General features: G+C 36.3%; 1 protein-coding gene and 2 pseudogenes across 2 annotated transcripts; all 3 read right to left on the bottom strand.

Moving 5' to 3' along the window:
* Positions 1–3713: 3713 nt before the first annotated feature.
* On the bottom strand, positions 3714–6509 carry LOC113359357 (annotated as a pseudogene).
* A 1095-nt stretch (positions 6510–7604) lies between these two features.
* Positions 7605–10357, bottom strand: LOC113355987 (annotated as a pseudogene).
* A 129-nt stretch (positions 10358–10486) lies between these two features.
* Positions 10487–14616, bottom strand: LOC113355986 (vacuolar protein sorting-associated protein 22 homolog 1-like). Of its 2 annotated transcripts, XM_026598977.1 has the most exons (8): positions 14360–14615; positions 13641–13700; positions 12692–12873; positions 12472–12607; positions 12205–12359; positions 11534–11641; positions 10859–10948; positions 10487–10768 (listed from the first exon to the last, which is right to left on the bottom strand). In XM_026598977.1, the coding sequence occupies exons 3-8, from the start codon at positions 12851–12853 to the stop codon at positions 10682–10684; spliced, it is 738 nt and encodes a 245-aa protein (XP_026454762.1). In that variant the 5' UTR covers positions 12854–12873; positions 13641–13700; positions 14360–14615; the 3' UTR covers positions 10487–10681. The 2 variants fall into 2 exon arrangements, with proteins under 2 accessions (XP_026454762.1, XP_026454763.1); XM_026598978.1 differs by lacking the exon at positions 13641–13700 and having other exon boundaries at positions 14360–14616.
* Between the last annotated feature and the right edge of the window lie 3000 nt (positions 14617–17616).

Below are 17616 nucleotides of genomic sequence, written 5' to 3'. Positions count from 1 at the left end.
ATATAATATGATTGCCAAGAGTATCAGCTTTCAAATATAGAGTATGCTCATGTGGACATCTTGTAAATCCTTTCTTAATGAAATAAGAATCAATTATTGTATACCAAGCTCTTGGTGCTTGTTTCAAACCATACAAGGCCTTTTTTAGCTTGTATACTTCATTCTCCTTCCCCTCCATAATGTAACCATCTGGTTGCTCAACATAAACTTCTTCTTCCAATACTCCATTCAAGAATGCTGACTTCACATCCATCTGAAAAATCTTTCAATTCTTTTGTGCAGCTAAAGCAATAGTCATTCTTACTGTATCAAGTCTTGCAACTGGTGCAAACACTTCTGAGTAATCGGCTCCTTGTCTCTGTCTATATCCCTTAGCAACGAATCTTGCTTTCAATCTTTCTTTTTCACCATTTGACTTATATTTTGTTTTGTAAACCCACTTGACACCAATAGGTTTATTTCCTGATGGAAGTGTTGTCAATTCCCAAGTGTTATTCTTATCAATTGACTCCAATTCTTCATTCATGGATTGAATCCAACCTTGTTCTTTAGCAGCTTCTTCATAAGCTACAGGAACACAATCTCCAAATAGTGCAAAATTCACCACATCATCATCAGTATATTCATCATCTCTTGATAAAACATAGTCATTCAACCTAGCAGGTATGATATATTTTCTTCTTGGTCTTGTAGTTTCTTGTTGTCTTGAATCTGTACTTCTTCTTCAACTACAACTGGAACTGTTCTGACAGCAGTAGATGGATCAACACTCCTTGTTGACCCAGTATTATGTGGATCAACATTCGTTGTTGATCCATTCTTATGGGGATCAACACTCATTGTTAATCCATTATTCCAATTCCATTGTGAATCTTCATCAAATATCACATCTCTGCTAATGACTATCTTTCCAGTTTCTGGGTTATACAACTTGTATCCTTTTGTTACTGAGATGTAACCAACAAGAATACATTTCTCACTTTTATCATCCAACTTCTTTCTAAATTATTTTGGCACATGTGCATATGCAATACATCCAAAAATTCTCAGATGTCTTACACTTGGTTTTACTCCTCTCCATGCTTCTTCTGGTGTCTTGTTATTCAAACTATTTGTGGGACATCTATTGAGTAGATATACTGCAGTATCAACTGCATAACCCCAGAAATTCTTTGGTAATCCTTTTGTTCTTCTTATGGTTCTTGCTATCTCCATTACAGTTCTGTTTTTTCTCTCTGCTACACCATTTTGTTGAGGTGTATATCTTGCTGATAACTGATGTAAGATACCATGTTCTTCCATGAAACTATCAACTACAGTATATTATGTTCCTCTATCAGTTCTTAATATCTTGATGTTTTTACCAATTTGTTTCTCAGCATATGATTTAAAACTTCTAAAAGCATGAAAAGCATCACTTTTTTGTTTAAGCAAATATACCCATGCTTTCCTACTGAAATCATCAATGAAAGTTATGAAATAGTTATTACCTCCATGTCATGTAACTTCTATTGGACCACACAATTCACTATGAATGATCTCCAGATGTTGTTCTGCTCTTCTAGCTTTGTTAACTGGAAAAGGATCTCTATGCTGCTTGCCAAAGATACAATTTTCACATCTTGATTCTGGAATTTGAATGAAAGGTAATCCAGACACCATCTCCTTCTTTGCTAAAGTTTGTAAACTGTTAAAGTTTACATGTCCCATTCTCTTATGCCATAACCAAGTATCATTATGTATACTAGTACTGTAAAAACTTTCCTTTTGATGCTGAATATTCAATGGAAATAACTTGTTTCTGGTCATTTGTACTTTTGCTATCGACCTTCTTCTTCTATCTCTGATGAAGCATAAACCATTGAAAATATTCATAGAATATGCTATTTCAGACAATTGACCCATACTTAATAAGTTTTGATGTAAACCTGGAACATAATATACATCCATGATGTATGCTTTAGAACCATTCTTAAGAATAATTCTTATTCTTCCTTTTCCCATAACTGGAATTGTTAAACTATTACCAAACTTTACTGTGGAACTTACAGACTCATCTAATTTGTCAAATAGATCTTTTCTGCCACACATATGGTTGGTGAAACCTGTATCCAAATACCACTTAAGTTGAGGTTGTTCTTCTGTTGTATGACATGCTAGTAACATGTTTTCAAACTTCTGATCTGCTACTTCTTCTTCTTCTTGACTTTCAGCAATATTAGCTTTGAAATTTGATTTATAATTATTTTCAGTAGTCTTTCTAGGTGTTGGACACTCTGGAGCAAAGTGTCCAAAATCTCCACAGTTGTAACACTGAACTTTTGATCTATCAACTAGTTTTATTCCTTGATAACCTCCAGTATTAGATCTTCCTCCATTATTGTATCTTCCTTGAAATCTTCCAGCATTAGGTCTTCCTTGATTGCTTCTCCAGCTAACTTTAGTTTTAAGTGCTTCTTCAACTGGTTTTGTAGCAGTTGTCTTCTCTAGTAATCTCTGTTCATAAGATTGTAATGAACCCAATAACTCATTAAGAGTCATAGTTGCAACTGTGTTGCACTCCTCTATAGTAGTCACCTTTGATTCAAATTTTTCAGGTAAGCTTCTTAATATCTTCTCAACAATTGTAGAATCTTCTATAGTATCACCATTAGCTTTCATCTCATTGACAAGGTTTAATGTCTTTGAGAAAAAATCTGATATTGTTTCAGTAGTTTCCATCTGCAGCAATTCATACTTTCTCTTCAGAGTTTGTAATCTAACCTTCTTGACTTTATCAGATCCTGTGTAGTAGCTTACCAAGCTATCCCATGCTGCTTTAGCTTGATTAATATAAATCACTCTATCCATGAGAGATTCATGAACACCTTGATGAAGAATATATGTGGCTTTAGAATTCTTCTTTCTGTTTTCAGTTAATAGGGTTTGCGCAGCTCCTTCAACTACAGCTCCTTCTGCTGGTTCTACATAACCATCTTTCACAATATCCCATACCTCTTGGTATGTGAAAATATTCTCCATATGCAACCTCCAGTGCTCAGAGTTTTTACCTTCAAACACAGGTACCTTAATTGAACTTAAACTCGTCATCTTCTTCAACTCATACCCACATCCCTAGAATGTGATACCAGTGCTCTGATACCAGATGTAGTAAATATGATATCAAAGACTTAATGAAAACACACACAAACTAACTCAGAAAATACTTCTCTTAATTGATGTGTTTCGACTCATGGCTCAACATCCTATTTATATGATTAACAAACTTGACTCTCAACTAAAAGAGTTTTCTAACATAATCAAACTCTAACAAAGAAACTTCTAGAAAATTCTCACGTAAATAGACTCTTAAAACTCGTAATACTTGCAATCCAAGTAAACTTCTAAATACCTTACCACTGGATAAACAATACTTGTTGATCCATTCACAACGTATCAACTGTACCAGTTGATCAAACCACATTCTGTCAACTCTCATAGTGGATCCATACTATTGTATCAACACCGCTTGTTGATCCATTCTATCTTCTTCGTAGTATCTTGGTTTATTCTTCAACAATAGTGCACAATCACGTTTGACCATCCACCTGGTTTAACAAAACATTTGTTCTCTACATTGCCATAGGAATTTCCCTAAGGCTTGCATAGAACCTTTTAAAATAAATGCACAAAGAATTATGCAAGACACTGCAGTTGACAAGTTATGCTGACAAAGATAAGTAAAGACATTTGACAGAATAAAAACTAGTCATAGTTCAAACAAGTAAATTCGAGAGAGAGCTAGTATAAGTGCAGCTAAAAGGAAGACATAAAAATGTGATCAGATGAAACGAAATGATCTTAAGATTTTCCGGATTTTTGAAGGACCACCCTGCTGGTAAAACGTAGTTATTATAGGGTCGCAAACATTCTGTAACTCCTTCATCATATCATTCATAACGTCAATGTCCGGTAGTTCATTACGGTTGCACCACTGAATGGCATTGTAGACTGCATCCTCAATCTTCTTCTTATCATCCAATGCTATCTTTTCTACGATATTACCAATAGTGTCCCTCATGCCGTACACATATTTCTCAAAGGAGTTCCTTAGTTCATACGTTTTCCTGTGCTTTTCATCTTCAGACTTGTATTTCTCAGCCTCTTGCACCAACCTCTCAATCTCAGTAGGTGACAACCTCCCCTTGTCATTTGTAATCGTAATCATATTAGTTCTCCCTGATGTATTGTCCTTGGCAGACACAGTCAGAATACCGTCTGCATCGATATCAAAGCATACCGTGAACCTAGCAACACCACGAGGTGCTGGAGGAATTCCTTTTAACACGAAGGAACCCAACAAGTAATTATCACTAGTTCTAATTCTCTCACCCTCGTACACCTTCTCAAGCACAGTAATTTCATTGTCCTCATGGGTAGTGTAAACCTGTTGTTTCTTGGTGGGAATGGTTGTGTTTTTTGGGACCACCACGCTCATAACACCTCCAAGTACTTCGACACCAAGAGAAAGAGGTTTGACATCCAACAACACCAACTCATGCACCTTCTTATTACCCTCGCCACTCAAAATAGCAGCTTGCACTGCAGTACCATAAGCCACAGCTTCTTCAGGGTTGATGTTCTTGCAGAGTTATTTTCCATTAAAGAAGTCCTGCAATAGAGATCGAACATTTGGAATTCTAGTGGAACCACCTACGAGCACAATTTCGTGAATGTTGTTCTTGTCCATCTTAGCATCCGTCAGACACATCTCAACAGTTTTCATACATTTCTTGAACAAATCCAAGTTCAACTCTTCGAATTTAGCACGAGTGATGGATGATTGAAAATCAACTCCTTCGTACAAAGCATCAACCTCAACTGTTGTCCGAGAAGTATATGAGAGAGTTCTCTTTGCCCTCTCACATGATGTTCTTAACCTCCTCAGTGCCCTTGGGTTTCCACTAATGTCCTTGTTGTGCTTCCTCTTGAACTCCTGGACGAAGTGATTCACCATTCTGCTATCGAAATCCTCTCCTCCGAGATGGGTATCTCCAGCTGTAGCCTTGACATCAAAGTTGCTCCCGCTAATGGTGAGTATAGAAACATCAAAAGTACCACCACCAAGATCAAAGATTAGAACATTTGTAGTCTTCTTTTTACCGGTTACATCGTTCACCTGGTGATCAAGACCATAAGCAATCCCTGCTGCCGTTGGTTCATTGATGATTCGCAGTATATTGAGGCCAGCAATTTTAGCAGCATCTTTAGTAGCTTGACGCTGAGAATCATTAAAGCATGCAGGCACTGTTACAACAACATTTTTGATAGTTGTACCAAGATAGTCTTCGGCAGTTTCTCGCATCTTCATGAGAACCATGGATGGGATTTCCTCAGCTGATAACAATTCTTCCTCGCCCTTGTAACTGACTTGAATCATAGGTCTGTTATAATCTCCATCAATGAGTTTGAAAAGCCATAACTTGATATCACTCTGAACAGTGGCGTCGTCGATTTTCCTACCAATTAAACGTTTTGCATCTACATAAAAGAAACAAACTTACAATGGTACCAATTGGAATAGATTAGTCACTTTTTCTGAAACAGGTCAAAAATCACTTTTTTGGACATTATAAGTTTGTTCGAGAATATATTAGTCATTTGAAGGTTTAATAGAGGTAGAGGCTCAAAGATAGCACCTCATTGGTGCTATTTGATTTGCCTCTATCTATGTAGAGGTAGTGGAAAAAACAACCACCAGTATAAATGGGACCCACCACTACATAGAGACTAATTGAGGTTAGCCTCTACATAGATGAAAAAACAAACATGCTGGAAGTATCCTGATATAAACCTGAAATTTTTCCGTAGCGGCAAAAAATAAATAAATAAATAATCAGATTGGCCTATCTTTAACAAGAAAGGAAATTGATTTGAAGTCTATCATGAGGAGGAAAATGATGGTGTGATGGAAATGAATCCTATCTAGGTTTGGTAGAAGCTACACAGACAAGAGTAAGAGATAATAAGCTGTGGCAATTAGAATGCTGAAAATTAATCAATCATCCAAAATAATAATTTCATAAGTTAAATAAAGATGTCTAAATTGTTATTTTGTTACCCCCAATTTGAAAGAAAAAACTCAAAATGTTAATCCACAGATAAAGAGATTTTAACCAGAATACTTAACTTATTCGATTCTTAAATTCCAACGAATATCAGCAATTTCCCCATAGAGCATATTCCATGCTCTCCCCTCGCGCTCTCTGCTGCCTGTCTTTGAGAAATTCTGGGAGATGAATTTTTCTTCTGTGAAGAAGAAGAGACTTGCGTTAAATGAAATGAAAAGAGTTCCTTTTTTGTTTTCTGTTTTATTTATGAAAACTAGTATAACACGCACGCGCGATGCGCCTACTGCTTGAACCAAAGATTGCGTGTTGCTGCCTGTTGTTCTGTTTAAAAAACTGGAAAACATAATCGCAGGCATATGCAACGCATATAAGCAGTTCGAAAATAAACCACAATTTCATTGTGTTCACTTGTTCGGAACCGATAAACATTACAATCCAAGACCTATGAATCAACTTTTCATTCAACAACTTCTTAATTTAAAGTAGTCATTCACATAAATAATTATACGGCTTCACTGGTGATCGGATTGTTTACAGTATTCGTGGTATGATTCAACTGTCGAAGTTGAGCAAGGATTATTGAATGTCATCTGTTGTGCTATCAATCCACTTCCATAGTCGAGCTTGCTCCATGATTCTAAGGTGCTAACGAAGATACTCCACTGCTTAAATTTCTGAAAGACTGACAAAGAAATATAAGGAGACAATGAATAGACAAATCATTCTCTCCCTAGACAAATCATTCTCCCCCTAGACCAATCAAGTCCTATGATTAGCTACTACATGATCATGTAGCCACCCTTCAATCTACGCCAGCAGCATCGGTTATTCGGTTCAATAGAAAAAGAAGCATTCAAAGTTCTGAATGGTTTATGTCAACTATTAAATTACTGTATCATATATATATAGTTTATATATATGACAAATTTTACATACACCAATCTGATTCCAATACCACCAACATACATGTTATTTGCTAATTGTAATTCATATATCATATATAAGTTTATGTCAACTATTAAATTATTGTATCTAAGGAGGGATTATATTAAAAAGGTTAATATATGCCGAATTTTGTACGTCGGATTCATATCTCTAAAACGAATTATACACATACGTATGTCGTCCCGTATTACTGTCAAATCACGAACCGTTGACCGGATTTTTGACCGAATTTGAATTTTACAAATCCGTATAATACTCGTACGTATCCCGTTCCGAACATTTCCCGTACCCCGAATTGCTAACTAGGGTCGGTATCATGTATGTCCCTTTTTTTCTGCACAAAGGATGTGAATAAAAGCACCGCTTCTGGAACATTATAGTGCCATCTTTTCCTTCGTCTTTCCCTCTGGAGCATTATAGTGTCAGCTGTAATGACACCGAACTACAGATTGCAACTAAAATTTTAGCATGTTCTCCAGATATACTGGAGAATAAAATTTTAATTACGCAAGACATTGCAGTTGACAAGATAAGTAAAGACATCTAACAGAATAAAAAGTAATCATATATAGTTCAAACAAGCCAAATCGAGAAAGTGCAGCTAAAAGGAAGACATAAAATGTATCAGATTAAACGAAAAGATCTTAAGATTTTACGGATTTTTGGTGCAGTCCTGCTAGCTCTTGTTGAAGGACTACCCTGCTTTTGAATCTTAGTTATCATAGGGTCGCATACATTCTGCAATTCCTTCATCTTATCATTTGTAACGTCTATGCCCGCTAGTTCAATGCTATTGCACCACTGAATGGCATTGTAGACTGCATCCTCAATTTTTTTCTTATCATCTGATGCTAGATTTTCTCCGATATTATTGATTGTGTTCCTCATGCCGTATGCATAATTCTCAAAACAGTTCCTTGCCTCCACCTTATTCTTGTATTCTTCATCTTCAGATTTGAATTCCTCAGCCTCTAGAACCAACCTCTCAATCTCTGCTGGGGACAACCTCCCTTTGTTATCTGCAATCGGAACCATATTTGTGCCCCCTGATATCTTGTCCTCCACGAACACTGTCAATATACCTTCCGCATCGATATCAAAGTATACTCTGAACTTAGCAACACCACTAGGTAATGGAGGAATTCCTTCTACCATGAAGGTACCCAACATGTAATTGTCACTAGTTCTAATTCTCTCACCCTCATACACCGAAAAGGGAGCACTAGTTTGATTATCCTTGGCGGTAATACAAGACACTTGTTTATCGGTGGGAACAGTTGTGTTCCTTGGGATCACCACACTCATAACACCTCCTTGTATTTTAATACCAAGAGAAAGAGGGGTGACATCCAACAACACCAAGTCCTTCAACTTCTCACCACCCACGCCACTCATAAAAGCAGCTTGTACTGCAGCACCATAAGCCACAGCTTCATCAGGGTTGATATTCTTGCAGAGTTCCCTTCCATAAAATAAATCCTGCAATAAAGATCGAAACTTTGGAATTCTAGTGGAACCACCTACAAGCACAATCTTGTGAATGCTGTTCCTGTCCATCTTAGCATCCGTCAAACACATCTCAACAGTTTCCATACATTTCTTGAACAAATCCAAGTTCAACTCTTCGAATTTAGCACGAGTGATGGATGATTGAAAACCAACTCCTTCGTACAAAGCATCAACCTCAACTGTTGTCCGAGAAGTATATGAGAGAGTTCTCTTTGCCCTCTCACATGATGTTCTTAACCTCCTCAGTGCCTTTGGATTTCCACTAATGTCCTTGTTGTGCTTCCTCTTGAAGTCTTGAACAAAATGATCAACTATTCTGTTATCGAAATCCTCTCCTCCAAGATGGGTATCTCCAGCTGTAGCCTTAACATCAAAGATGCCCCCCTTAATGGTGAGTATAGAAACATCAAATGTACCACCACCAAGATCAAAGATAAGAACATTCTTCTTCTTCTTCTTCTTTTTACCGGTTACATCGGGTACCTGGTGATCAAGACCATAAGCAATTCCCGCCGCTGTTGGTTCATTGATGATTCGCAGTATATTGAGGCCAGAAATTTTAGCAGCATCTTTAGTAGCTTGGCGCTGAGAATCATTAAAGTAGGCAGGGACAGTGACAACAGCATCCTTAACAGTTAAACCAAGATAATCTTCAGCAGTTTCTCGCATTTTCATGAGAACCATGGATGAGATTCCTCAGCTGATAACAATTTATCCTCGCCCTTGTAATTGACTTGAATCATTGGTCTCTTGTCTTCTCCTGCAATCACTTTGAAAGGCCATAACTTGATATCACTCTGAACAGTGGCATCGCCGATTTTCCTACCAATTAAACGTTTTGCATTTACATAAAAGAAAACAAACTCAGTAGAGATACTCACTCTAAAAGCCAGATCTGAGTGTTTAAATCTCCTTGACAACCAAACTCGATGAAAATTTAAAATACAAATAACATAAACATAATGCAAATTCCAAGAACCTAAAAATATGAAAGAACCAACATGATCATGAAATTAGACACCAAAATTGAACTGAAAATGTTGAAAATCTTACCAAAAACAGTGTTGATAGGATTCATAGCAGCTTGATTCTTAGCAGCATCACCAACGAGACTTCAGTATCAGTAAAAGCAACATAAGGAGTAGTACGATTTCCTTGATCGTTGGCAATAATTTCAACGCGGTCATTTTTCCATACAGCAACACATGAATATGTTGTCCCTAAATCTATTCCAATTGCTACCATTGTAAACCAGAAACCTTAACTTTGAAACTAGAGAGGAGAAGAATTGAGCTGAAATCTTAAATTTGTAAACCCTTGCTCCTGGATCTATACACCACTCCTAGAGAGAATGAGACTGAAAAGGGGGTTTTACAGAGAGCAGTGGTGTGGTGCCAATTTTAGACACACACAGACACACCAAGAAAGAGGAAAAATTTCCAGAAGCGGGAAAAAAACACATTCCAAATAGTCAAGTTTGAAAATGATTTTAACACGTGTCAGAAGATTAATCATCTAGGAAATTCCTGGAAACAACGTTATAAATGTTGGTAGGTATTTACATTTATGATATCACAAGTCACGACCTTTTAATCTGGAAGTAAAACTATTGAGATCAACTAAAGATAAAAGAAAAAAAAAATCAATTATAGTAAAGTAGTAGTTGTCCTGGATTACTAATAGTTGAGCTTGAAATTTTCAATTTTAAGTCCTTTTTGTGGCATAACTTGGGCCACTGACCATGATATGAATTTTGAAAAGGTGGTAAAATATGATGAAACTAATGGAACATGCATGTCAGGCAAGTCTAAACACCAGGAAAATGCTGCATATAATGCAATATTTTGGTTAGTTGAGGATTTTGTTTGTAGTTTGCAGTGAGGATGTGAATAACAGCTTTCAGATCATTCTAAAATCCGTCAAACTTTAAACAGTTTTCCTCCACTCACATTAGATTCTGGTGTAAATATAATTTTGAATACACATGTTCAAAGTTTGTGTCAACGCTATTGTTGATTTTCTCATACTGGAGATGATGTTTCTTTAACAAACAATTACACTTGGAAACTGTTCTCAAAGTGAATTTATCACATTTACAGAAGGCCGATAGTAAAAGGCTATGCAGAGGCAGAAACTGATACACAAGGAAACCAATACCTGCGCTTACAGTCTCTGTGACCATCATCAATCATAGCTAGACCTTCCTGTAAATTTTCAACAGGTTGATGTGTTTAAAAGTCCAACTTTATAAAGATAAAGCAGAAATCAAATGAAAACTAAAACGGAAAACTTACTTCGAGTAAAGTTTCCAAAGCATCTGTAGCACGCCCTGATGGCCAGGAAAAACGCCTCTCTACTTCTTCCACGGTCACATAACCTTGAGCCTAAAATTACCGAATACATTTTAGTTCTATTTTTTTCGACCAAAAAACTTACAATTCCGATTTTATATATATCTTATCCAGAACAAAATTCATACAGTACTAATATACTAAATATAGGCAAACCATTGCATAGTCAAGTACATTATATCCGCAAAACAAAGCAAAACAAAAAGGGGGGAAAAGACATTGCTATCAGAATCTCGACACACTGACTAATGTGCCAGTGTACTTGTTTGTAAACATTAAACTTTCAGCAATCAAACAACGAATTCTAAGGTTTCCCGAGCGTATCATATCGTGAGTATCCCTAGGAAGTTAACAATGCAAGGCATTATAGTTGACAAGTTATGCTGACAATAATAAGGTAAAGACGTCTGAGAAAATAATCATGTTCAAACAAGCGAATTTAAGAAAGACCTCGTATGAGCAGCTAGAAGGGAATGACACAGTTTACCAGGGGATATAATTTGAAGGATAGTAGTTCCAGTAATATTCAAAACTGGAAAGAAGTTCGATCAATATTACTGTAAATATAACACAAACACACTACCAGAAAAATAAGTGATATTAGAAAAGAAGACAAACCTGGGCCAGCTCCAAAATTTCATTGTGATCTTTGTTTAACTCTGTAGGAACTGATCGAACCAGCTTTTTCTTTCCAACAGAAATAACCTCAAAACCACTACCCAATACCTGGAATGCCATTCTAAAAATAATCAAGGTCATGTAGCATGATGCAAGGATACTCGAGTGTATAGTTTTCACCATTTGGTAAATACATCATTTTGCTGTTACGAGAATTAGGAAAGAAGTAAATAACAAATTTTAGCTATAAGAACAATAGGCTTTGTACCACAAGGGATCACATCAAGGCTATCCATCAACAGTCCCATATCCCCGTTCTCTTCAGCAGAATACAATTTTTATGGTCATCTTAACAACTAGCATGAACTAGAGATGCACATTGGTTCCGCAGCTCATATATGCACATTCCCTCAAACAATGCACTAAAAGATGCACTGGTGGACTTATAGTGACTGTAATTCTCGTCGCACTGGTGGACTTATAGTGACTGTAATTCTCGTCTCCACCTGCATACCAAATAATATATCTATTTCCTAAAGTCTCTTTGTTCCTCTCCTAGTAAACATGCTACCACAGATCATACACCAATACACATTAGTTGCAAACAATATCTTAACACTGATATTTCATCTTTTAACAAACGCCAAAAACTGATGATCCTATAGTATTACCTTCAGCTTACTTATAGCACGTAAGCAATCATCTTCAGACACAGAGTCACGAGCAGCCTTTCGCCTTTGGCAAAGTAGGGTGCAAAGCTCCTGCAAGTTGATCAAACCCCCATTGAGCGACCTTGTAGCCAAGCAAATGTCAACGATTTGCACCCCTGTCTAACCAAATAATTAGCAACATCTCAGCAAAAAAAAAAAAAAAGTAGTTTCATGTTGAATCTGCGGACATTTTAGACAGATATTCTTAGTGTAGAAGGTGAGTATTACCAAGTTCATAATAGAAGTCACCAATTCCCAATAGCTCAGCCCAGAATCCTTTGTTTGAAGCCAAGGGATCAACCCCAATTTTTGCACACATCTCGTGGAATTGTGATCTGAATGCAGGATTCTTCCGGATATCATTCTACACCAATAAATTTTAACAACTCCATATAATTAAGTCCCCAAAAAAAAAATATTTACATATTTAGAAAATAAATAATGAGACCTTATGTTTGCGAGCGAAATCCTCTAATTGGGAACGAAAAGTGGTGAGTTGTTCCTTCATAAGATCTGTTCTGATCTTAGCTACATTTTCTCCAAGTAATCGATATTGATCCCTAGCAGCTGCTGCTGTCTGCAACCCACCAATTCCTGGTCTTCTTCTCATTTCTTCCCCCAATTTGAGACCTGAGACAACTCAGTATACCACAATTACATTGGATTCGATTTTTAAGTCAACAACGTAAATTGTAAAACAGATGTGGTATCTGGGAAGTGGAGAGACCATTCCACATTAACAAGAGCCTTGTCTAATCAAGAATTTTATCTTACCAATCCCATGACTGTTACTAATCAACTTTAAGTTAAAGAAGTTACTAATCAACTGAAAATAAACATCCATGCATACAGAGCTTGTTTCCTTCTTTTTACAATAATATTATTTGCGATTCCGCAACCTATTAAAATAAGAGTGCCTGCCCTTCCGCAGCTATAGGTACTTAAACATAGGTATAAAAGTAAATTGTCGAGGAATCCATTCTGTATACCAAAAAGTCAGGGACTTGTTTGATCCCTTTTACAATCATCACGGCCAAAAGAACATCTCTGACTTCTTTCCAAACCATGGAAAGATAAAAGAAAACAGATAACACATAAAGAACCTCAGCTCTCTACCGTTGCCCTTTTTATTTTAAATGTACCCTTCCCGAAGATGCTATAACGATATACACATTGTTGAGCAAATTAGTTATTACCTACGCATGTGAGTACAATTCAACATTATCATATATATACACAGAAGTCACATAGCATATAAGTTGATAGCAAAATACCTACTTCGCATACAACAATAAATATAGATAGCAAGAGTGATGCATGAACTAGTTAAAGTACATAAACATAATGTTATAAAAGAAACATCAATGATCACAAGTGAGTTTCATATAAGTTCCCACCTCAATTCGCAACTCAAACCTTAATCTCTGAAGTCCCCCTATCGAAACCAAAGACGACACCTTGATCATATAGAAGTTATGTTAGAAAATAAAATGATTTCGCTGAAATTGATCACACAAAAATTACAAACTGATCTAGCCGTAAATCTCAGCCTAAATATCGATTCCAAGCACTCAATATCAATCTGAAATCATTGGAGAAAGCTCTAAAACAACAGAACCTAAAGCTACTTCAGAATGTATTAATGTTAAATTCATTGAAAACAGAACTGCCATGGGTGCAGAACAGCAGTCACTGAAACTGGTATATCTCACAACCTATAAATCACAGTGGGACACTCAATATCATGTTTTCATCATCGATCAGAGACCTATATTTCATAAGAAGGAATCTTAATCCTATCTAAAGAGCCCTAAAATCAGGCCGAAATGTCATCTGACAGCATATGAAAATTCTGAATTATAGTTGTTCGTTTCAATTCAACTAATTTTCTTATAATACCCCACATGGTGACTTGCAGATTCACAACATACCTAAATGTTCTAATTCTTACTATGTATCGGTAATATAGAGGTTTGAAATCAATTGCAAATGAAACCCTAGGTTCCTTATATCTAAATAGACCAAAATTGCAAATAGTTGAGTAATTGAATCATTGAAGAAGATACTATATACGTTCAATCAGTTGGGACAAGAACAATTAAGGTTGAAAACATACCTTCAATCACTGCCTCGAGAAGAACAAGAAACTCCCACTTTCCATGGATCTAATTGACCCAAGAGTTCATAACCATCACTTTCCTTTCTCTGAATTGGATACGGGAATTTCGTATAGGGTAAACACGATTTTGGTTTTCACCTGATTCTTTCTCGGATTCTCTCACTACTACAGGTGTTGTATGAAGAAGAAAACAAGATAGATATGTTCGAGAGTTTTTGTTGTTGTTTTTTCCAAACACAAAACTGATGAAAACGGATCCCAACTCTCTAACTCTAAGTAAAAGCGCACTACCCTTCCATCAATATTAAGACCAAGCCCAAATCCTTAAATTTCTGATTTGCTAGCTCCTAGCATGTCACACAGTCATATATGACAACCAACCAATAGCCCATTTGGCCAGGGTCGAGCTCCCAAATTATAAGTCAGGGGTTCGAATCCCATCATTGATTGGGCCAAAAGAAAAAACAAAAAATTAAGACTTAAGACACTAACCAATTATCAAGATGCTAAGGACAACAATATCTAACCAAATATCAAGATGCTAAGGACACCAATACTACAATTCATATTTTAATTAATTATTGTTTTTAGTTAGGGTTACCTATAGAACTTGTCGTCCACGAAAAAAAATATTAATGTACCTATGAGATCATTTTTGCAGAGACTCTGCTCGGGTCTCCTATCAAACAATACTGCTAAGTGTACCATAAAGAAAATATAGAAATCTTTCTGGTTTAAGCAGGATCACTATTAATTAAGAGATGAATCATGTTTTTCTGGGGCATGAACTATTTCAAGATGGAACCCGTCTTTCCTTAGCAACACGAGGCCTTCAGCCAATCCCAACAATTTGTAAACCCGAGATAATTGTACTCTAGTTATCCTATCATCATTAATTTTTGTTCCTGAAATAAAACATTATCAGGGTTATGGAGTGAGTTGATATACTTTTGAGGAGATCTCTTGTCACTTTAGATGTAAACTTGAGAGCTGGTGGAGATACAGTACAGCTTGATGGTCTTGGAATTCACTAGCTCTCTGATGAAATGAAAATCAACAGTTACATGTTTTATACGACTGTGATTGACTGGATTAGTTGCTAGGGAAATAGAGCCCATACTGTCACCACCAATAGTAAGAGTTAGGGGAAGAAAATGTGAAGGTCCTTAAGAAGCTAACACACCTAGACCACCTTAGCAGCAGTTTGTGCAAGTGATCTGTACTCTGCTTCAGTGGATGACCTTGAAACTGTAGCTTGCTTTTCAGAACTCCATATAATGGGGTTGGTTCCAAAGAAAATGCAAAAACCACTTGTGTTGCGCCTGTCATCAGGGTTACCATCCCAATCAGCATCTGAGAAAGCATTTATAGTAACAAGCCCTTTCTGAAGAGCAATCCCATAATCAGTTGGTCCCATGGTTTTTATGCATTTGCAGTCTCCTCGTTAACAAAATATTGTTGTGTCATTTACCTTAATTTCGTACTATAATTATTTTATCATAATAAAGTAAATTACACTTGTACGTTAATTCCTAATCAATAGTATATTTCAGATATCTGAGTATCCTTTTAGCAGCAATAAAGTGAGTATCAGTTGGTGTCTGCATATGTTGACACACATGATTGACTGAGTATGAAATCTCATGTTTTGTCCATGTAATGTATTGAAGTTCACCAACTAAAAACATGTACTCAGTGGGATCAGTAAGAAGGTTACAATCATGTTTACTCATTTTTTACATTAGTAGTGATAGGAGTGGTACATGGTTTATCTCCAAACATGTTTGTTTTCTGGAGAATATCAAGAATGTACTTTGTTTGAGAAAGAAAAAATCCTGTAGAAGTTCTCTTCACCTCCCGACCAAGAAAATAATGAACATCTCACATGTCTTTAATGAGAAAGTTTTGTTGAAATCCAAACATCATACTTTTGCAAAAGAATAAGTCAAGAGTATGTCTTCCATATAGATTAGACGTAATCTGAGTGCCAATTTATGAAAAAATAAAGAAGTATCTGCATGAGAGACATGAAAATTAAGAGAAAAAATAACCTAAACAAGCTTATCATACCGAGCTCTTGGAGCTTGCTTCAATCCATAAATGGATTTATGTAATTTGCATATATAATTTGGATGATCTGGATCTACAAATCCAAGTGGTTGAACCATATAAACCTCTTCCTTCAAATCTCCATGAAGAAGTCGCGTTGCTTATATATAGTTGTGTGACCTTCCAATCAAACTGAACATCAAGAGAAAGAACTAATCTGATGGATGTGGTTTTTGAAACAGGACTGAAGGTCTCAGAATAGTCAAGTCCTTCTTTTTGATGAAACCCCTTAGCAACTAATCTTGTTTTATATTTTTAAAAAGACCCGTCTGTATTTTGTTTGACCTCAAAAACCTATTTACAGCCAACTGGGTTTTGTGAAGGGTGTGGAGGAACTTTACACCAAGTGCCATCAAGAACATGTACATTGTATTCTTCACGAAGTGCTACTCTCCATTTTGGGTTTTTGTTAGTTTGAGTGAAGCAGGTAGGAGGAGTAGCAAAATTAACATGAGCAATGTAAACCGAAGGAAGAAGATATTTTGTAGACATATGAGCTTTTGGATTGTGAACATTATTCTTTGCCCAATAATCGTATTATGAGTGTTAGAAGAATTATGAGTAGATGAAATGTGATCAGATAAAACATTGGACTTAGTAGATGAATTGTCTTCAGAGCGTGCTATAATATCAAGAAGGGTATTATGGCCATTAGTTGGTAAAGCAATAGAAATAGAGGATGTGGAATCAGAGACATGTAATGAAGAAAGAGTGGTAGAAACTGCATCAAAAGAGGGTAATTAAGTATGAGTATGAATGACATGAGGAGTTAAGAGAGCAGGATCAATAGTAGCCAGAGTTGAATGAGAGACAGACAACGTATAAGACATAGCAGGGAACGTAGTCTCATTAAAAAAGACATCTCTGGAGATGTGAACTCTTCTAGTGATTGGTTCAAGATATTTAACCCTTGTGTGAAGGTTAGTACACAATAAAAATGCACATCCTACTTCTTGGTTCAAGTTTAGTGGAAGTGTAAGGCCTAAGCCAATGAAAGAAGGCACAACCAAAAACTCTAAGAAAAGAATAATCTGGTTTAGAGTGAAAAGTTTTTCAAAGGGAGGGATGAAAGAGATAGAGGCAGCTGGTAATCTATTTATTAATAAATTGGATGTTTGAAATGCTTCTACCCAGAATAAGTGAGA

Source organism: Papaver somniferum, chromosome 3, assembly GCF_003573695.1.
Source record: "Papaver somniferum cultivar HN1 chromosome 3, ASM357369v1, whole genome shotgun sequence".
In the NCBI taxonomy this organism is placed as follows: Eukaryota; Viridiplantae; Streptophyta; class Magnoliopsida; order Ranunculales; family Papaveraceae; genus Papaver; species Papaver somniferum.
This window is presented reverse-complemented; position numbering and strand designations above follow the sequence as displayed.

Bases quoted from the DNA above. Each gene is read 5' to 3' on its own strand.
- LOC113355986 (XM_026598978.1), bottom strand. From the start codon at position 12,853: ATGAGAAGAAGACCAGGAATTGGTGGGTTGCAGACAGCAGCAGCTGCT. The intron at 12,608-12,691 runs GTCTCATTATTT...TTATTGGTGTAG, and splicing joins ATTTCGCTCGCAAACATAAG to AATGATATCCGGAAGAATCC. The intron at 10,949-11,533 runs GTTTGTCTTCTT...CGGTAATTTTAG, and splicing joins AAATTTTGGAGCTGGCCCAG to GCTCAAGGTTATGTGACCGT.